Source organism: Palaemon carinicauda, chromosome 39, assembly GCF_036898095.1.
Source record: "Palaemon carinicauda isolate YSFRI2023 chromosome 39, ASM3689809v2, whole genome shotgun sequence".
NCBI classification, from domain to species: domain Eukaryota; kingdom Metazoa; phylum Arthropoda; class Malacostraca; order Decapoda; family Palaemonidae; genus Palaemon; species Palaemon carinicauda.
Window position 1 is genome coordinate 49,748,066 of NC_090763.1, and position 22,997 is coordinate 49,771,062.

General features: G+C 43.8%; 1 protein-coding gene across 1 annotated transcript in view; it reads right to left on the reverse strand.

The window, feature by feature from the left end:
• The window catches only part of LOC137631181 (m-AAA protease-interacting protein 1, mitochondrial), a 52,708-nt gene that overhangs the window by 19,023 nt on the left and 10,688 nt on the right, over positions 1-22,997 (reverse strand). The window contains exons 3-4 of the mRNA XM_068362908.1: positions 9,011-9,209; positions 3,629-3,785 (exon numbers count right to left, since the gene is read on the reverse strand). Of these exons, the coding sequence (XP_068219009.1) occupies positions 3,629-3,785; positions 9,011-9,209 (356 nt within the window). The remainder of the gene's footprint in view (positions 1-3,628; positions 3,786-9,010; positions 9,210-22,997) is intronic.

The following is a 22,997-nucleotide window of genomic DNA, read 5'->3' on the forward strand; positions in this document are numbered from 1 at the left end:
TCCTCTCGTCCCGTGGGGATTAGAATGTCTGGGGAATCGAAGGCCTGATTCTAACCGGACTCAAGACGCCACTAGAGAGATCGAATCCTGAGGCGGTCGTTGGGAACTATATGGGCTAGGGATGTTACGTGTGTTGCAACCTTTCTCAGCCTCGTTATCCTGTCTTTTGATGGGAAGGCTTTGTGGAGATAGGTGTCTAAAATCATTCCTAGGTATACCATTCTTCTGAGTGGGAAGCAGGAAGACTTATCGAGGTTTACCATGATCACCAGATCCTGGCAAAACCTCAGAAGTTTGTCTCAGTGCTGAAGAAGAGTTGCCATCGAGTCGGCTATGATCAGCCAGTCGTCCAGATAATGGAGGAGATGGATGCCGGTCCTGTGAGCCCATGATGATACTGGGGCGAACACTCTGGTGAAGACTTGGGATACTGTGGAAAGACTGAAGCACAGTGCCTTGAACTGGTACTGTATTCCTGTTGCCCAGACTGAATCTCCGATACTTCCTTGAAGATGGATGGTTTGTGATATGGAAGTATGCGTCCTTTAGGTCCAGCATGCATGTGAAGATCTGCGGTCTTACTGCTTGTCCAATCTTCTCCAACATACTGAGGACATCAGTCAAAGAGCCAGCTCCTTTGCGGATCCCTTTGCATAGGAGCTCGTTGACCCATGGAGGTGAGAGATGAGTGAACGGGACGCGATATCCTGCATAAGGACTATTCCCTGGGAGAGAACTTAGCCTTAACTGAAGAAGTGGGTAAGGCAACACTCAACCTAACCTTACGTCTTGACGGGAGTGACGCTGTACCTCAGAACAAAGTCGTTCTAGCAAATGCTGACAATGGTCAAGGGCTGGTTATCATGGCCACTGTACAGTTGGAGAGTGCTCGCGAGTAGTCACCTGTCGACAAGCTGCTGATGGGGACTGCCGATCACCTGCCGATCGTTTATTGGATCAGTGTGATGGAGAATCGCGAGCAGCGAGCGAGCTGTCGGTGATCAGCAAATCGGCAATCTGTGGGCCGAAGATGGTGACTGACGAGCAAACGAAGGCTGCCTGGTCAGTTGGTGAGTGGTGATCTGCCGTTCATCGTTGGGTTGACTCGATGATCAAAGTTGGTGATCGAAGAGCCAAAGGTGAATGGCGACCCGCTAGATAAGTCCGCGAGCAGGTAACCATTGTTGAATGGGGAACAGTCATGTGCCGGTGGGTCATTGAAGGATGAGCGACCGTACGGTCGGAACTAGCTAGAGAGTCATGAGCCGGAGTTTGTTGACGAACAGGTGGCGAAGAGGGTTGGTCTTACGAGACCTGTTAGGCTGGCGAACGACAAGACCAAGTAGAGTCTGAGGTCATAGTCGAAAGGTGATCAGTGAGATTCCTATTGGCAATCGGAGATCGGTGAGCTGGAGATCGATGATTGGCAAAAGCATGAGGAGACAATCGGCGATTGGCAGGGTGATCAGTGATTGGCGATCGCTGACTTGCGATAGGCGATTGTTGAGCTGGCCAGGTAGGTTGGCCACCGTTGAGCTGGCAAGGTAGGCTTGCAACTGTTGAGCTGGCAAAGTAGGCTGGCGATCGGCATGCTGACGAATGAAGCGTCACAAAATAGGCGAGCTGGTGGATGATCGGATAAGCTGAGGAACATCAGTGTGGTTCGACGATCGACTAGTTGGATCTCTGACGATCAACTTCAGGAGCTCTGAGAGGACGCTCAGAGTGCTGGCAATCGACAAACGGATGGCTAGAGTAAGGTTCGATGATCGAAATGTTGAGCTAATGATCGATAAACGGCAATCGGTGAACTAGTGATCGGCGATCGGAGCGCTAGTGATCAGCGAGCTAGTGATGGGTGAGCTAGCAAAAGCTGACTACCGGGGATCGGCGAGCTAGCAATCAGCGAGCTGACAATTGGCTATTGGGGAAAGACAAGCTAGCAATCGGTGGTTGGTGAGCTAGCAATTGGCAAGTTGGCAATCAGCGATTGGCGAGCTCATGATCGGCGATTGGCGAGCTCATGATTGGCGATTGGCGAGCTCATGATCGGCGATCGGCAAGCTAGCGATCGGTGAGACTGGAGGTCATTGATCGGAGTAAGATGAACTAGCAATTGGCAATCAGCAAGCTGAGGATTAGCCATCACGATCTAGCGATAGGCGGTTGGCGAGCTAGCGATCGGAGATCGGTGAGCTGGCAAGACTTGAGATAGCAGAAATACGAGCTGCAGTACATTGAACAGCTGGTCGGTTAACAGCTAAATGATGATATGGAGACAGGATGAGCCCTTTTGAAGGGCAAACACCCTCAGGAGAGGCTCACGAACGAGACCTCAATGGTGGTAAATGAAACATGGTTCGTTGACGAGCAGGCAAGCTAATGAGGTCAGCAAACTGTCGATCATCAAATTGATGATTGCTATCGGCGAGCTGCAATAGGTCGGAACAGCTGGTCTGCGAATCAGCCGAACGATGACCTGGAGACAGAATGTGCCCATTGGAAGGGCAAACATCCCCAGAAGAGGCTCGCGAACGAGACCGCGACAGTGCGTCATGAACAGGGCTTCGTTGATGAGCAGGCAAGCGGTGAGCTAGTGATCAGCAATCGGCGAGCTGGCGATCGGCGAGCTGGCAACCGGCGATTGGTGATCGGCAAGAGATCGGTGAACTGACGATCATCAAGTTGATGATAGCTATTGGCGCGCTGGGGATCAGCGATAGGCGAGACTGGAGACAGACAAACTGCAATAGGTCGGAACAGCTAGTCGGCACACAGCCAAACGATAATCTGGAGACGGGAAGTGTCCTTTGGAAGGGCAAGCATCCCCAGGGAAGGCATGGGAACGAGACTTCGACAGTGCGTCACAAACTGGGATTCGTTGACAAGCGGGCGAGTCCGAAGAACCAGGAGGTAGTCAGTAGAATTAGGACGAGAAGAATCCTCTGAAGAGGAAAGTGGCAATGACGAGGATGGAGAGCCAAAGAGGCGTCTTTTCGCTAAAGGTGAAGGAGCACCTCTGAGGCGAAGAACGGTGAGGCCAAAGACCACGGTGACGAACCCCCAAAAGGGCAGGAGGATCAGCAAACTGATCAGTAGCAAAAGACCTCCGAAGAGGAGTCTCTATGAGTGGCCTCTCTCGCGAACAAGAGAGGTACACACTCTCAGGAGAGACTTGCCTCAGACTTTGCTCCACCCCTGATAGAAGAGTCAACTCAGCAAGGGGGGGGAGCATAGTCTTAGGCGAAGAAACAGCAACGTCTCTCTCACTCTCTCTCTCTCTCTCTCTCTCTTTTCGGACAATTTTCATTATACAATATAGTATTTCAAGGATCCATTTTTATAGCAAGATTATAGATATTAATTGACCTCTTACGATATCAAAATTAATATAGTGAAGCTAGTTAATCTTTAAGAACTTAAGATTTCAAAGTAAAATTTTGAGTGATACTAAAGTGTATTGATCAAGACTGACTTTGTTACCCAGTTTGAAGATGCAAAGTACAATCAAGATAGGGATAGTACATTGTTTTATAGATTTTGTTTCATGATTGATTGAGATATGAGGAGTGCAATTTCATATAGATTTGTTGGGAAAGATATAAATGTAGATTTAATTGAAAAATACCTGTAATTGGCAATGGAGATACGATCATGGTTGTCATAAACACCTTGTAAAGTATGAGAACTTTCAGATTTGGTTAAACTTTCTATGTGGTCCTGCAGTCCCTTGAAGATATGATAGCACATGGTTATTTCAACAAATGTACGCTCTGTTACATCACCTGAAATAAAATAGAAGAAAATATCACACTTAATAGAGTTGTTAAACTTAATGAAATTGGATTTATACAAATTCTAATACTTTACATATAATGTATACAAACCTAAAATGGAATCTCTGTACATTAAGTACTTGCTACTTGGCTAGTCAGAAAATTTCCCAGTTGATATGCATATGAATATAGTCTCATACAACATTGTGGGCTGCATTTGTGCGTGAGAGCTCTTTAACTTTTGAGACTATTCTGCATACAATATTACTGTAATCTCAAATAGATGAATTCAAAATATATGCTGGATTTTGTATGAGTTTCTATTTACTAGATAAGACTGGGTTTAGCTATCCAAAATATTGCTAATAATCTTTTGTCAGCTGACTAACAGCCTGCCTAAACTCCTATTATGAACATTTACAAAATAAAAGTTTTCACATAATATAACTGTTAAAACCTGGTTTATCAAAAAGTCCTCATAAAAAAGCATTAAGAACATACATAAAATACAAAATGCTTCAATTTCAATTAAGTATTATTCAGAACTTCTTCCAGATAATGTATCATAAACTTGAGAAGTTTATAAGTCATAATGAAAGTATTTTCCAATGTTAAAATATCAATAATGACTTTTACAGTATAGTACTGTAAACTTGAACTTTATTATTGATTTGGGAAGCCAATTAATACCCAAACACTGATGATGATACTTAAATGATACAAAAAATATACAACTACTGTATTGCTACACACTAAAAATTAATTGTATCATAAATATCACATTTTATTGAAAATATATAAGAAACAATATGATGTACATAAGCCCATTGTATTCAATAAAAACCCCAATTGTTTCAATTTTTCCTAGCGAGCAATGCTCCCTGATATTAGCTGAAAATTTCCAGTGAATGGCATATACCCTGTATAGTGTTAAATCAAACTTTGGTGATATTATTGTATGCCTGTTAAAAGTGAAGTGGTAATGAGTCTATGGCACTACCCAAGACTAGAGAACCATGGATTTATTTTGGAGTGCCCTTCTAGAAGAGTTGCTTACCATAAATAAGGGTCTCTTCTACCATTAGAAGTGAAAAGCAGCCATCAAACAATTGCAGTGCAGTAGTTAACCCCTTGCATGAAGTTTTTTTTTGGGTTATCTTAGTGTTGTCAGGTATATGAGGTGTAAATAATAGGCCAGACTATTCAGTGTATGTGTAAGCAAAAACAAATCATAACCACAGAGGGATGCAATTTAGTACTATCTAGCCAGTCAAAGGACCCAATAACTCTCAAGGAGTAGTATCTCAGTGGGCTGGTGCCCCGGCTAACCAACAACCCAGGACCATTGACTAAGGTCCTGAACTTTCTCCTTAACCAAGAAACTTTACCTTCTGAGACTAGTCCCCTGTGGAAGGGGTTTACAACCAAATATAGATATGCATCCTGGGTAGAATCCATACCCATAGTAGGGAGATTTTCCTCTTTGCCTTCAGGAGGATAGCTAAAAAAAGAGGAGAGAATGATAAATGAGATTTTGTATTGGCCTCCACAAGTATACAATTTCCTTTATTCCTAATTGTCTCTAAAATAACAGGAAAAAAGACTGTTTTAGCCGAGGCTATCCAATCTGCCACTGAGGAGCTTAGGGTCTTAGCCAGGTCTTTTCTCATTCTATGAAGAAACTTTTCTATTTTCATCATAATAGAATAAAATGGGGATTCTGATTTCTCTTCTTCCTCATAATCAAGACCCTGTTCTTAAAGCACAATCCCATTAGTATTCTCGCCACTCATTTCCTCGACCGAGTCTGTCAACCTAACTTTTCTGGGAAACACATAGCTCCGACTCCCACGAGCAGCAACTACCAATCCAGGATGGAAGACAGTCTGGGTCTGCCCGACATTCCCATTACTGCCATTTGCTACTCTAGGCCTGGCTTTCATGACCTACGCCACTGATGGGGAGGCATTTACAGTGGTCATATATAATTGGTTAGCCTCTACCATATATTGACATTCACCATCTCTTGAGAGGCCTCAGAAAAATGATATAGCATGTCATTTACTTCCACGTAATATGACTTATTCAGCTGCGTCAGTACTGCCTGGGTCTCCCAGATAATAATTCCATGAATCATTGATTACCAGCATGTGCAGAAAAGAGTTTGAATGCCTATATATTTGGAAGGTAATAAAGGATGTTGACAGCATGACTTCCATGAAAAAGTGTAGTCCCTTACCCTAAGATAAAATTAGCTGGAAAATTCACCATGTAAGCCATTTTCTGTGGTAATGAGGCTGAATACATGAATGCATTACCCAGGTCTTTGTTCTCCCAATCTAACAGGGTAAATTTGCAAACTAATTGGAGAGGCACATTTAAAACACTTGATTTTTTTAACACTAATCTGGGAAGTACAACCCAAAACTCCCTAGTCTGAAGGACTCTTATCCCTCTGACGATTATGCTCTTACAAAAGTCTGGGTGAGACACAGCGCATATGGGCTTCACCGAAAAATGATGACCGCAAACTGGAGTTTATTTTTTAAATCGGTATATCCAAACTATAACAAATAGAGGCTTCTGGTTTGTTGTATTATATTGGCAAAAGATTGAAATTTGTACTAAGGTAAAAAAAAAAAAAAACATAACTAGAATGCTAAAAAATAATAAAAAATGTGTGTTGAACCTGAAATTTTTGAGAAAAAAACAATTGCAAACATTTTTTTAGAATTTCATGAAAAATACAATAATTATATTTGAGGATTTTTTTTTCTAATACTGTACGCAAATTTTGTAGAATTGTAGATCTTTCATGTGGATGCAACCTCTTTCCAATAAATGTTTTAGTAAGTGAGGTGTAAATGAATATAAAATCCTTTTTTGGGGGGAGAGAAAATTTCAGATTGTCCGACCTACTTATGTTGACGTTTTTCATAGATATAATGTAAAAAATAGATACGGAAAAATTAAAGAAACCAACGTAAACCAATTAAATTTCCAATAAAATGAAAATAAAAAATATATGTATTGTTAGAAAAATATTGAGCAATTACTGTTAGAAAATGGAGTAAGTTTTGCAATTTTGGTGGTGTTTTTACGATAAAATTTTTTGCATACAAGCGTTAACACTCATGTTGTTTTATATACCATATAAAAGAACGAAGAATGGGCTTCCTAATCATGTGTGAGACATGTATATTGCAGTTATTTACATATGCACAAACTCACCTAGAACCTAATTTGGCGTATCATAAAAAGCAAAGCTACAAAGCATCCATGGGGAACAAAGCACATAAAAATATTTTATTTCCCGTAAAACAAAAAATCATTCACTATCAGAGTTCTTACAATGACTGTGCATGCCAGCAAACACAAAATACAAATATATATAAGCAAGAAATATAAGCATATGTACAAAAAGTCAAACACAAAAGTAAGTCACATGGGAAACAAAGACCAGGCAAATGGGGTAATTTTCTCATAGACCTCACGAAATTAATTTATTTTATCATCTTTATATTTACTGTGCAACGTCTTCTAATAATCAATAACGCAGTGGAAATAAAATTAACCATAATTTCAGGATATATTACGGCAAAACAAGATGCAAAATGTGCACTGAAAAAAAATAGGTCACATCAGAGATTATCATAGGCTTGCCACGCATGTGTTGCTACTACCCGTTTTCTTTTAGGTTCCACATGTCCCTCAACTATCTGCCCTCTACTGGCGTGAGTTTCGTTTTCTTGAGTGACGCGAGTATTTCCCCAAAAAATAAGTTACATATGACGCTGTAATTCGCATTATCGGATCACTTAGGGCAAAAAATATTTTCACAAAAAACCATACATGGTTAAGAATAAAAAGTGTCGCTACCTAGAAATCCCAAACAGACAAATATAATACTCAACTTGGAAGCAGGGATCTCTAAAACGGACATCTTCCAAAAAACACAAAGCACATGAGCAAAACAAAACATGTCTGACCAACGCAAGTGCTGAGGAGGAATGAGGATGGGGGGGTGGGGAGGTGTAGGGGTAGAGAGGGGGTATGTTGATGAAGGAGAGGTCTAATTCGTGAGGGATCTATGGTCGTGGTTCAATCACGCCCCAGTTTTCTATACCAACACTCAAAGAGTGAGCGAGCTAGGTTTATTCCTGGCATTCCATGTATCTCTTTTTCTCTGGTATATTCAGCAATAACTATGCCTTAGAAATGGTGCTAGAAGAGCATTTCACGGAGCGACACAGGTCGAGCCCAATAATAGATTTTTCCTTCGTCAAAATCCCTTTTTCACGTGTCATTGCGTCATCGGACCACCAGAGTTGATATGTATTAAATCACTACTGTATTGCTACCAATAAATCCTGTAAAACAACTCTACCCTGGGCCAGTGCATAAAACTACCTAAAATATCCTCTAGCAAACAGGTCATATAATTTCTCATCTCCTTTAAACTATCCACTGATACCATCAAAGAAGGATCTAAATTAGACACTGCTAACTTACTAGCTCTTTGTGTCCATAAAGAAATGACCCAGATGATTTCAAAGGATCACTAGATCTCTCAGCACTAGAAAATGCATTACACACCCTCTTTTTATGCTTAGCATCTATATCCTAATTCTTCAATTCTTCATTCCTTAAATGTGTCTGCATTTGCTGCAGCAAGGACAAGTGCACTCCTAAAAATCATCAACTACTGAAGACTTTCCACAGAAGATAGTGCAACATGTGTGGAGTGCGGACCTCTTGTAGAACGTTCTAACTTTGCACTCCGGGCAAACCTGAGCTATAACAAATAAGAGACTGGCTTACTATCCTGCACAAACCTCAGTAAAACCAAACAATAAGCATAAAGGAAAACAAAAAACTAAAGAAACAAACAAAGTATTGCAGGTCTGAATGCTGAAGCCAACCGCAGGAAAATGACCAGCTAGAACTAAGGGAACAAAATGTTCAGCAGATTTTCCAACATTCGGAAGCAATAGGAAAAATGGGAATATTATACAGAGAAGGGATATCTTAGGAATCTTTCTTTTAAAATAGGTGGCCAAATCTGTTCCTTCCATAAGAGAAACAGCAAATAAACTTCAGGTAAATTCATTGGGCTAATGAGTAATAGACTACAGTATACAGTAGTCTTGCTAGAAACACTTATACAGTATACCAAAGAACAATTTCATTTACCCTATTTTACATTAGAAAACAAAAACTAGCATATTGCATACCTTCTTTGGTGAATATCATTCCAATCTGGTATGGAAAACAGAAAAATATGTCTTCAGCTTCCACAGCAAGATCAAGTCTTTGTTTCAGAGATAAAAGAGCATAATTTCTCTGTGCTTCTTCAATACTCGGTTTAGTAAGGAAACCTTCGAGTGCATTAAAATTTCCTTTTGAAAGCTCCTGGGAGACATGAACTACAGCCTGGAAAATAAGTACAGTAATGATATATAAACTATATTTTTTACTATTCAACATTTCATTATTTTTCCTTAAGTTATTTTGCATGCTAAATGTAGCAAATAAAACAATGTAGTTTCATAACAAACCCCTCACTTTTAACTGGTCCACATTTATGCTCTCCATATTTCTCAGAGAATTAGTCCTGCATATATGTAGAGTACCTAAGAATCCCTGAGTTACCAGCTTTACAATTTCTGTTTAAGTACTACCATAAGATTTTCCCATATTTTAATGACTTTTAAATGCATACAATGTATGTGATTAATTCAGTTCATTTATTACTATAAGATTCTATATCTATCTTACTTGACCAGTAATACGAAGATTTGATTTGATTTTTTGATTTATGAAATTTTTAGCCCGAAGCCAAACGCCTGAGCCGCAAGGCCATTCAGCGCATATATATCTTTTAGTATAGAATATAAGTATATAAATAAAAGTAAAACATAATTAAATTCAATCTATACAACAGGTCAAAATTTAAAATCGCAATAAAACCATAGATCTATAACTCACAAAAAATACCAATTTCTTTTAAAAACTGAACAAAATGCTCCAGTGGAGCACTCTCACCTAAAATTTCCCCAAGGGACATATTGATTAAATGATTTTTTCTACGTTGACATCTAAAAACAGCACAAGACACTGAAATATGTTCAACGGTTATATCTACTTGGCAAGCAGAGCAGCGAGGAGTCTGCCTATCCGCCCCACCTGCCATCAGATATCTATGAGTATAATGTGTGTGCCTTATACGTAAATGTGTTAAAACAATATTAGATCTTCTGTCCACCTGTAAATGCGACCATGGTTGGACAGAAGGCCTAATTGACTTTAATTTAAAATTATTATTTAAATTAGACCAGTGGGCCTGCCACTGGTCTCTATAATAAAACTTAATACTACTTTTAAAATTGAAAACTGGGACACACATGCTGGAAATGAGATTAAGCCTAGTTGCAGCCTTAACTGCAACGTTGGCTCGCTCATTTCCTACAATTTCAACATGGGACGGAACCCAGCAAAACTTAATCGTAAAATGCTTTCTATTTACTAAAATATAAAACCAATCCTGCATCTCTTGCACCAAATGATGACAAGAGACTAAACTTCTAATGCTAATAAAACATTCAATGAGTCGGTAAAAATGGTAAAAATTGTATTAGAAAAATTATTATAAAATATTAATTTCAAAGAAGTCAAAACTGCCAACAGTTCTGCCGTAAAAATAGAGGAACTTGACGGAAGCCTTATTTTAATTATATTTTCAGTTGTCACTATAGAGCAACCCACACCATCAGAACTCTTGGAACCATCTGTATAAATGTGATAAGCATTATCATGCTCAGAAGCATGAGATAGGAAACTAGCCTTTAACTGTTCATCTGAGCTGTTCCTTTTACTATCCATAACTGGACAAATTTCCATCTTAGGCCTACTCCAAGGAGAATACTTTGAAAAGGTAATTTTAGCCACTGCAGGGGGAAGTAATCACACGTCAATAGCTGAGGCTTCTAGTCTTACTTCTAGTAGTTTGGGCAACCTAGTCCTAGTTGGTGCTCTATCAACAGGTTGCTTTACGAACTTAAAATTTGGGTTGAGTTTCGAGGCAAGAACACGAGATATATACCTCAAACCCAACTCTTCCCGACGAATAAAAAGGGGAGGAATCCCTGAATCCACATATAAACTATCTACAGGTGATGTCCTATATGCACCTGTATAAATTCTTAATGCCATGTTATGAACCACATTAAGTTTTTCTAAAGTGGTTTTGCATGCAGATCCATATATCTGACAACCATAATCTATTTTAATTAGGCACAATGCCTGGTATATCCTCAACAGACATGTCCTATCAGCTCCCCAGTTGAAAGCAGACACAACTTTAAGGATGTTAAGTCTAAGTTTCTCATTACATACCACCTCATTAATATGTTGAGAAAGTTAATTTCTTATCAAATAAAACACCAAGGTACTTTATGCTATCTTCGTGTGGTAAAATGGAATCCTATAAAAACAACGTAGGAATCTCTTCCATTCTTCTCAGTCGACAAAAACGTATGGCTTTGGTTTTTTTCTGGAGAAAATTTGAACCATCTAGCACTGGGCTAAGATGTAGCAGCATTAATAGCAGTCTGGATTTTATGACATGCTTCAACAGCTGATGATTTACTACACACTACTGCATAGTCATCAGCAAAAGCCAGACCATGCACCCCAACAGGAACTTGTTCAAGTAGACCGTTAATAGCTACATTGAAAAGTGTTGGACTAAGAACGCCTCCCTGAGGTAATCCTTCTTCTTGAGGGTAAGCTGATGAAATAAGCGAGTCAACTCTCACTTTAACCTGTTAAGCGTCCCCCCTAGACCAGGTTGCCGCTAACGTACCGTCACGCTTTTTTTGCCCTGAGCGGTCATCTCACTATTGATAATTTTTCAAAGTTAATATCATTTCTTTATGCTTATAATTCGTATTTATAGCTAAAAGTAGGGATATTAATTAAATGGTAGAGTAAAAAAAAACAATTAATACTACTATTATTTCATTTCAAATGGCTACATAATACTGAATATTCTAATGGGTTCTTTATATCTTCAATCGTAAATCTTACGCCTGGATAAGCAACAAAAGCAAAGGGATAAGTCTCTCTCTCTCTCTCTCTCTCTCTCTCTCTCTCTCTCTCTCTCTCTCTCTCTCTCTCTCTCTCTCTCTCTCTCTCTCTCTCCATATCGTTTCCTGTATAGTTTTCAAATATGTTCGTCATACATTTGTACATTATTTATCCACTTTATTCTCTCTCTCTCTCTCTCTCTCTGCGTTTCCTTTCCTATATAGTTTTGTGAAATCTCGTTGTCCAATCATTCGGTAATGAGAAGTCATTTTCGCTTTCGGCATCGAAAGAAAACTTTGTTTCTTCAATATACTCATCACTGGAGGATTCAGAACTAATGCTCTCATTATCAAACAGGTTATCATTATCAAATTCCTCAACAAGAATATCATTTATTTCATCTAAAGACATAACCTTCCTCTTTAGCCCGTTCATTACAAAATGAACAACAAACAACCACTTCCACATGAACGCCCGAAGCGCACTGATAGGAAACCAGTTTTCTAACATCAAGCTACCTTCAGAAAAATAGTTGCCAGACATCATATAAGTTTCTATTTACAGCCCCCATATGCTGAGAGTGTTGCCAAGTGGTGATCCTATACTTACTATACGAGTAAACGTAATATCCCGAGACTGACGGCTTGAAAAAGGCAATTAAAGTCATGAACGGAATATGCAGTTGAAGGCGGTACCGAGTAGATCGTGGTGAACGGTTTATCACGTGGGTGACGCTTAACAGGTTAAGTACCTATCTGACAAAAAATCTTTAATACAATAAAACATATTACCCACAATTCCCCAATCAACTGGTTGCTTAAGGATACCCCTTTGCCATGCAGTATCGTAGAACTTTTCTAGGTCAAAGAACACTGCAATGGTCTGATTTTGCATAGCAAAGGCAATCTAGACTTCTCGAGTGAGGAACATCAAAGGGTCATTGGTATTTCTATTTTTCCTAAAACCAAACTCTTTGTTTGATAGAAGATTCTTCGATTCCAAATACCACACTAATCGAGTATTGACCATTCTCTCATTAATCTTGCTAACACAACTGGTAAGAGCATTTGGCCTACAGTATAATTTTTTGGGAGGTACGAATCCTTTAATGGTTTTATAATAAGAACATTTATCGATATTTTCCAAAACTTAGGGGAAGTTCCTGAAGTTCAAAAACTATCTAAAATATCTAAAAGAAATTGTTTTGTATTTTTCAGTAGATTAAAAATCATGGAATATAAAATATCATCTTCCCCAGGAGATGTTGGGGAAGACAATGAAATTGCATTATCCAATTCTTCCATGGTAAAAGGAAGATTGTAAGATTCTAAATTTGTACTAACAGGAGGAACAACCGTAGTACTGTTCCTAATATCCCCGAATGCCGCAGGGTAGTGTAGGGCACTAGATACAGTATATTCGAAAAATGCCTACCAAACGCTTCAGCTACTTCTCCACGATCAGATATAAAGAGACCATCAATTTTTAATATAGGCAAGGGAGATGGACAAAATTTCCCTTGCAACTTTCGAATTCTATTTCAGACTAATGAGAGAGGGGAATTATATTTCAATTCGCTTATGTACTCAATAAATGATTGTCTCCTTGCCTGCTTAAAAGTATTCTTTTGATTAGCAAGAGCTCTTCTGTATGTTAATTTATTGGCTAAACAAAAGTATCTACGATATCTCGTGTAGCAAGTTCTTGCTATCTTCCGCATCAAAGCACAGGCATCATTCCACCAGGGAACAATAGGACATCGAGGTTTACCTGATCTTCGAGGTATGGAGAGCATGGCCCCACACAACAATATGCTCACTAAATACTCATATGCTTGTACTGAACTCTGGAATTCATTTCTCTTTCGATAAATTTCAATGGATTTATTAAATAATCCCCAGTCAGCTTCCCCCATCTTCCATTTGGGTAAACATGGAGATGGTATATTTTTTACATACTTCAAGTGAATGGGCAAATGATCACTGCCATGATCATTTTGGTCTACTGCCCATTGGTAATCTAACCTCAAAGATGAAGAGCAAATAGTGAGGTCTAAGGCTGAATCAGAACTTTGGTAAATATCATGTCTTGTAGGGGAACCATCATTCATTAAAGTGATGTCATTCATGTTAAGTAGTTGTTCTACTATCAAACCCCATCGATCACAATGTTGTTCTCCCCATAGGGTGTGCTTGGCATTAAAGTCCCCCATCAATATGAAGGGTTGAGGAAGTTGGTTTATTAAGAACTGCAAGTCATTTAATTCTAGCTGACGAGGATTACCATGTGCAACCTGAAGTCTATTTTCTATTGCTGGATCAATGTAAAGTGAACAAACAGTGATCCATTTGTCAGTAAAGATTTGAATTGCACAAGCCTGCAACACAGAATTCAGGTGGACAACTCGGTGACTATGAGACTCGCGAATTATTATGCCTGTGCCTCCCTGAGCACAAGCACCAATTAGGGGTGGAGACCTATAAAATGAAAAATTATAACCTAAACTGGGAGTAAATTTAATTCACTAATATGGAGTTGTCATTCATCAACACCACGGAGTGGCCTCTGAGTCTCTAATAAGTGGAATAATGCTAGATACACTGCTTTCACCTCTGATGGGAAAGGTCTTGCCTTCCTGGGATCATAGACTAGAAATCTGCTCCCTTCCTAGGTGAGTGCCCCACCCTTGGCATGAAGCATCTGAAAATGGAGGGTACTTTGGGATTGAGAACTGGAGGGGTGTTCCTACTAACAGGTTCTTCTCTCTTAGCCACAACTGGAGATTTGTCACAACCTCCTAGGCTACCAACACCAGCGTTGCAGGATGGTCGGATGTTTGAGACCACTGGCTCTTCAGAGCCCACTGCACCGAGCAAAGAAGCATTCTCCCGATGGGAACTAGCTTCTCCAATGAGGAGAGGTATCCTAGGAGCTTTTGACAAGAGCCGACAGGAAGCGATTTCACTTTCAAGAATGTTTCTGCTACTTTCCTACATCTGATTACCTTGTCGCTGGATGGAAATGCTCTGGCCTGAACCAAGTTGATATCCATACCTAGGTATCAAATGGACTGTTTGAGGTGAAACTAGACTTCTCTAAGTTTAGCTGACTCCAACTCCTTGCAGAAGTCTAGGAAGAGATCCAAGTGTCTATAAGCAGGGTTTGGGACTCTACTAAGAGAAGCTCAAAAGCCAAATGCCCATGGCATCTCCCTGGGCTGAGACAAGGGGAAAGATCCTGGTAAAGACCTGAGGAGCTGTTGGCAGGCCGAAGCATAGCACCTTGAATTGGAAGACTCTTGTTTTGAGAATGAAACCTTTGGTACTTCCTTGAGGCAGGATGGATGGAGACTTGAAAGTAAGCATCCTTTATGTCTATGGACAGAAGGAAGTCATTCTTCCTGATGGCCTGAAGCAAGGTGGCCAGTCTCCATTTTGAACCTTGTTTGTAAAATAAACAGATTCAAATGGGACAAGGCCACGACAGGTCTCCAACCTCCCACCAGCTACTCCACTAAAAATAGATTGCTGAGGAAGGCCAGTGAGTCATCTAAGACTTACTCTTCGAGTTCTTTGGCCAACTTCCTCTAGTAAGAGGTAGTACAGAGCCTTTCAAATAAAATGGTCAGACTGCCAGAATCTGAGTCAGAAGAGGCAGATAGTCTGTGAATGAGACTTGATATCCTGAACATAGAATTTCTACCAACCAGGGATTGGCCCCGAAGAACCGACACCTGTGCTAATGGCTTTGTAGGCATTTCCCTACTGGTGTTAAGTTGGGGATATGCTCTCCCTAGTGGGAGCTTCAGCGAACGCAACCTTTGCGGCTGGAGGAGTGTCGTCTAGAGCAAAATTTGGCCGAGAGTCTTGCCTCTCAGGTTGTTGAAACTTGGTAGAGGGGAAGAAGCCATCTCTGCTGGGCAACCTGCTTGAAGGGCAAGATCCTTTGGGGGTTGTTGAGGGGCAGGTATCCTTGGTTCCGCTGCTCTACTAAGAGAAGCCTGACAGAATTTCTCAGTGCCCCAAACCAAGGCTGCTGACTGACAGCTGCGCTGTCAGACACTCCCTCTGGAGGGAAAGGGATCGACCGATCCCTGGGAGGAGTTTCCAAAGGGGGGTTCGCCTGAAAAGAAAAAGACGGAGAAGAAATGTCCCTGGACCTTTCTGAAACCTTCCCCCCTGCCGGCGAGCGAGCGCACTGGGGGAGGTGGAGATGGCAACCTTGCTGCGCGATGTCCTGCAGCTCCGCGCGTGGGAGGGTATTGGCGATCGCGCTGGGGAGCGAGCGCTGGCGCTCGCGCGATGGGGAATACCTGAAGTCGTGCGCGGGAGACTGTTGGCGTGGGCGAATGTTGGTGTGCATGTGCGCGCGCAAGGGCGATGGCAAGAGTGCGTGCGGGCGAGCGATGGCGCATAGGAGCGCGTGCCGGAGACACCAGAGGGTGCGCAGAAGGTAGATTGTGCGTTCGCGCGCGCGAGGGTGAATGTTCATGCGCAGGATCAGGATGAAGAGCCCGTGCGGGCAATGATACCGTTGGGCATGCGCGCGCAGGAGAGACATCTCTTGCGTGCGGCCGCGCATGCGTGCGCACATCAGGTTGGGGAGAAGGGCGTGGGTGCGCAGGGCGTGGGCACGCAGGGCACGCGCATCCTCGTGGGTGCACAGGGCACGCGCACCCTCGTGGGCGAGAATGCGTGCTGGCGAGGGATGGCGCGCAGGTGAAGATCGACGGCGCGTTGGCGAGCGCTGACGAGTAGGGGAAGCCTTCAACTTCCCTACTGCGCCCAGATCGGAAGATCGTGGGCGCGCAGGAGATCGTTGGTGCGGAGAGCGCTGGCGCACAGTTGAGCGCTGGCGCGCAGGCGATCAGGAGAGCGCTGGCGCGCTTTAGCAGGAACATTAGCCAACGGTGAGCGCTGGGGCGCAGGTGAGCACTGACGGGCTTTATCAGGATCGTCGGCAGCAGGTGAGCGCTGGCACGTAAGGGAATTATGCGCCAATTTGCGTATACGCCCTTGTTTCCCCGAAGGAACCGTTGCCTGTTTCACAAAAACAGGATTGGTAGGCGCCCACAGTGCATCAGCAGCCACGAACGGCGACGGCAGGTCAGCAGGTCTGACGGGTGGAAGGTCGGCGTGTCCTTTGTAAGGACGACCTTCCACCGAAGGAGATCGCGAACGATCCGCAGAGAGGTCCAGGGTTGTAGCAGGAACAGTCGGAGATCGATAACGAGACTCCTCTGCGGCGGACTGCAACGATGACGTTGAACCGAAGAGGCGCTTCCTCACACCCTTGTGAGGTGAAGGAAGGCCTCTCTGGCGAAGAGGAAGGCGAGCTTTACACCGTATGCGCCCTCTGGGGGCCGTTGGGTCTCTATTTCGGCAGAATTTTTCTAAAACTAGGCAACCGCCTTGTGGTGGTTGGGTGGTAACACCCGTTAAAGGGTGGTAGGAGGAATCATTCCCGTTTTCTGTTCTTCAGTTCATCTATGCCCGACCTGTCTCCTGAGGGGAGGTGGGTGGGCCTTCGAATGTATATATAACTGCCAGGTAAGTATTCATAAAACTTTGTTTTATCATAAAAACTCCATTTTTATGAATAGAACTTACCTGGCAGTTATATATACATAGCTGATTAACACACTTGGAGGAGGGTGATAGACAGTAACATCGTTGGGGAAACAACCAAAAACGTTGTAGGATAAATAAACACCTTGATTCCTTACCTGCTAAGGTAGCTGACTTCAAAGGTTCCTGCCTCTTGAGTCGCTTTCCCTTAGGAGTGTCAGCCAGGATGTGACCTGCAGTGCTGAAAACACTCAATCGAGTCTGTCAACGGGGTGAGACCAACAATCTGACTAGATTTCAGGACTACCTATTGCCCAAAATAAAAAACCGCAACTTTACCAAACCAACCACCTAACATTTGCAAAGTAGATAAAAATTATCTAACTAGACTGAGGTGACTGTACACAAGTCGAAGTCCTCAGACAACCAATAAAAAATACACCAACCTATGTACAAGTAAACAAAACTAAGGTTGAGGGGAGGTAGTAACTCCTTTGCCTAATACAGAAGCCGTAGCTACGTATGGTCCCAAGGTATAACATTTCTCATAATCCACCCTCACCTCTCTGAGGTAATGAGAGGCGAACACAGAGTTGCTCCTCCAGAATGTCGCATCCATAATTTGACGGAGCGACATGTTCTTGCGGTAAGCAAGCGAGGTAGCAATGGCTCTCACTTCGTGAGCTTGCACTTTTAAACGTCCGAAGTGTTCCTCCTCACACAAGAGATGCGCTTCTCTTATCACTTCCCTCAGGAAAAAGGACAAAGCGTTCTTGGAAAGGGGCTTTTGAGGATCTTTCACAGAACACCACAGGGAGCTAGAAGAGCCTCTCACACTTTTCGTGCGAGACAAGTAGGTCTTGAGGGCTCGTACTGGACAGAGCAGCCTCTCTTGCTCTTGACCCACTAGGTTGGTCAAGTTAGGAACCTCAAAGGTCCTCGGCCAGGGCTTAGAAGGGTTCTCGTTCTTAGCGAGAAAGTCTAATCTCAAGGCACAAACTGCCCCATTCAGATTGAAGCCTACCTGTTTTTCAATTGCATGGACTTCACTAACTCTTTTAGCTGTTGCTAAGGCCAAAAGAAAGAGGGTCTTCTTGGTAACCTCCCTAAGGGGAGCCTGTGAGATGGGCTCAAATCTCTTGGTGCACAGAAATTTAAGAACCACATCAAGGTTCCAAGAAGGGGGCTTTAACTGGGTCTGCTTGGTCGTCTCAAAAGATTTCAAGAGGTCATGTAAGTCCTTATCGCGAGACAAGTCCAAGCCTCTATGCCGACAGACGGAAGAGAGCATACTTTTGTACCCTTTGATAGTGGACACAGCTAGCTTAGCGTCCTGTCTGAGGTACAACAAGAAATCCGCAATCTGGCTCACAGAGGTAGTGGATGAGGAAATCTTGTGCTTCCTACACCAAGCCCTAAAAGTCTCCCACTTGGACTGGTAGACCCTCTGCGAAGAGACCCTCCTCGCTCTGGCGATAGCTTTCGCAGCTTGCGCTGAAAAGCCTCTCGATCTGACAAGCTTCTCGATAGTCTGAAGGCAGTCAGATTGAGAGCGAGGGGGTTTTGATGATATCTCTCGAAGTGGGGTTGTCTGAGCAGATTAGGACTTGCAGGGAGGCTTCTTGGAAAGTCCATCAACAAGTCCACCACCTCCGTGAACCATTCCCTCATCGGCCAGAACGGAGCTATCAGGATCATCCGTCCCGAATCGAGGAGGGCGAATTTCCTGACTACCAGATTGATGATCTTGAACGGGGGAAAAGCATAAGTGTCCATACCCGTCCAATCCATCAAAAAGGCGTCTACTGCTATTGCCTCTCTGTCCGGAACTAGGGAGCAATAGATGGGGATCCTCTTGGATAAGTTGGAGGCAAAAAGATCGATGAGGGGTCTCCCCCACAGCCTCCAGAGACTCTGACAGACCTGTTGGTTGAGGGTCCATTCTGTGGGAAGGACCTGCCCTTTCCTGCTGAGCATGTCCGCCCTCACATTCTTCTGTCCCTGAACAAACCTCGTCAGCAGGTTTATCCTGTTCTCCTTCGCCCAAAGAAGGAGCTCTCTTGCTGTCTCGAAGAGAGACAGAGAGTGAGTCCCTCCTTGCTTCCTGATGTAAGCAAGAGCTGTGGTGTTGTCTGAGTTGACCTCCACAATCTTCCCAGACACCAAGTCCTTGAAGGCCTTTAGCCCCAGAAAAATGGCCATCAGCTCCTTGTTGTTGATGTGCCATCCCAGCTGAATTCCTTCCCAATAGCCTGAGACCTCCTTGCTTCCTAGTGTTGCCCCCCAGCCTGACTCTGATGCGTCTGAAAACAACACTAGGTCTGGGTTCTTCTTGTGTAAGGAGATCCCTTCCCCTAACAAGGTTGGGTCCAGCCACCACTTCAGAAGAGTCTTGACTTCTATTGGAATGGGGAAGGAAAAGGAGTCTTCCTGCATCTTTCTGTTCCATGTCTTCGAAAGAAAGTGCTGAAGAGGCCTTAGGTGGAGTCTCCCCAGAGAGACAAACTGTTCGAGGGAGGATAGAGTCCCCAGCAAACTCATCCACTCCTTCGCTGTGCATCTCTTCTTGTCCAGGAAAGTTCTGACTTTTACGAGACACTTGGTCTGTCTTTCCTGAGAGGGAGAAGCCCGAAAAAGAACTGAATTCAGAACTATCCCCAAATAGAGAATAGTCTGATTCGGTCTGATCTGAGACTTCTCCCTGTTGATGACCAGGCCTAGATCTTGAGCCATCATAAAAGTCTTCCGTAAATCCTCCAGACATTTCTCCCTCGATCGTGAACGAATCAGCCAATCGTCCAGATAGAAGGATATCCTTATCCCCTCCTGATGCAGCCAACCTGACACATTCGCCATTACCCTGGTGAAGACTTGAGGAGCCGTGCTGAGACCGAAGCAAAGAGCTCTGAATTGGAAGCACTTGCCCTCCATTACAAATCTCAGGTACTTCCTTGAAGTCGGATGGATGGGGACATGGAAATATGCGTCCTGCAAGTCGAGGGACACCATCCAATCCCCTGGACGTACTGACGCCAGCACAGACTGAGTCGTCTCCATGGAGAACTTTGTCTTCTCCACAAATACGTTGAGAGCGCTGACATCCAGGACGGGACTCCATCCGCCCGAGTTCTTGGGGACCAGAAACAGGCGATTGTAAAAGCCTGGGGAGGATAGATCCCGAACCGGTTCTATCGCCCCCTTGTCTAGCATTTGGTTGACAAGGTCTACTATGGCCTTCTGTTTCCCCGGATCTGAGTACCGGGCTACTAAGGCCAGCGGAGCATCTGCGAGAGGAGGTTTTTTTCAGAAAGGGGATCTTGTATCCTTCCTTGATGACTGAGAGGGACCAGGTGTCCGCCCCTCTCCTCTTCCAAGACTGCCAAAAACCTGACAGTCTTGCGCCTACTGTCTGGAGGAGACGAACTTCATTTTCTGGAGCGAGGTCTGAAAGAACCCCTGGTAGATCTTGGTCCTGAATCTTGCCTTCTCCCTCTAAAATCTGGTCTTGAAGTAGTCCTGCCCCGAAAGGGCTGCTGGAATCTCCTTTCCTCCCGTTTCAAAGAAGAAGGAGGGGCTGCCAAGGGCTTACGAGCAGAACGAGATAAAAGGTCTTGGGTGGCTTTTTGGGCCAGAGAACGCGTAATGTCATTAACCAGGGACTCGGGAAAAAGATGTTGAGAGAGGGGGGCGTAAAGAAGCTCAGACTTTTGTGCATTGGTAACAGACCTAGAAGCAAAAGAGCAAAGCAGAGCTCTCTTCTTTAGGACCCCAGCTGAGAACAGAGCAGCCAACTCATTCGCCCCATCTCTGAGGGCCTTATCCATACAGGACATAATACTGGTAAGGTCCCTAGATCCTTCCATCTGTTCAGTTTTCCTTGCGAGAGTCCCAAGCGACCAGTCTAGGAAACTAAAAACCTCAAAGGCTCTAAAAATACCTTTGACGAGATGATCCAGCTCTGACATCGACCACATGACCTTGGCTGAGTTGAGAGCATGCCTTCTAGCAGAGTCCACTAAACCAGAGAAGTCACCCTTGGAGGAGGAAGGAACTCCCAGACCCAAAGGTTCTCCAGTTGCATACCACATACCCGCTCTTGAAGCAAGACGAGCTGGTGGAAACGAGAAGGAAGTCTTAACTGTTTGTCTCCGCTCCATCATCCAGTCATCAATCTTCGTGAGAGCCTTCTTTGCGGAGATAGACAGCTTCATCTTGATGAAGGCCGACTGTTTCTTGGCCTTCTTTCTGTTAAATTGGGACTGAGGAGATTGAGGGGCAGCAGGTTGGAATTCCTCTCCAAAAAGTTCAAGAAGGGAGCGAGAGAGAACTTTGTAATCTCCCACAGCGTCGGCAGGATTATCATCGTCATCAGAAACATCCTCGAGGTCCTGATCCACATCTGCAATATCCTTCGAAAGAGAAGAAGGATCCTTAGAACCCGACAAGGGCAAATCAAAGGCATCATCCTGCAAAAGACGGGTTGCATCCTGGAGTCCCGCGCTAGAAGAATCCTTGGGACGAGAGGCAGTATCGTCCCGAAGAGGCAGGGTGGTATCGCCCTGGGACCGAGAACGAGAGGCAGAGTCGTTCTGTCGTCGAGAGCGAGAGGCGGTATCGTCGTGGCGGCGAGAGCGAGAGGCGTTATCGTCGTGGCGGCGAGAATGAGAGGCGGTATCGTCGTGGCGTCGTGAACGAGAGGCGGTATCGTCGTGGCGTCGAGAACTAGGGTCGGTATCGTCGTGGCGTCGTGAACGAGAGGAGGTATCGTCGTGGCGAAGCGAACGAGAGGAGGTATCGTCGTGGCGAAGCGAACGAGAGGAGGTATCGTCGTGGCGAAGCGAACGGGAGGCGGTATCGTCTTGGTATCGAGAACGAGAAGCAGCGTCGTTCGATAAGGTATCGTCCCGGTATCGAGAACGAGAAAACGTATCGCCCTGGTATCGCGAAGAAGTATCGCCTGGCGAAAGCACACATTCCTCATCCTGGCGTAGAGAGGGAGAAGTTTTCTTTAAAGAAGAACTCCGTTCTCTCTTAGAAGCAGACTTCTTAATCGGCAACGAGTCGTCTTTACGTCTGTCAGACTGGGCGTGAGGGCGGCTAAAGGCTTGTACTAAAGTCAAAAGTTGTTCCTGCATGACAGACATAAAGAATTTAGCAACATCAGCTGGGTCTTGCGGACCCGAAGGGGGGGGCTGACGAATAACACTCGTAGAAGGGGGAGGATCTTCGGCAGCAGGCTTCGCCCTTTTCACAGGCACGGAGTCGAAATCATCCTCCGACGGACAAGGTTCATAACTGCTAGAACCGGGAGAGAAAGAACGAGACCGTTCGTCGCGGTTCCATCTCCTCTTAGTAGGTCTTGAAGCTGCATACTTCCATTTACGTCTGGACGAATTCGGAGAAGAAAACAACACATCCGACACGTCTTTCCCGTGACGGTCAAGAGCAGCCTGGGAATCGACAACAGGACTGTCTGAGGCGACGGCTGACCGAGGGTACATACCTCTCATCCCCTTTCGGTCATCGACGTACCTTCTCCCTTGGTCCTGGGAGCTTGGTAGAGGTC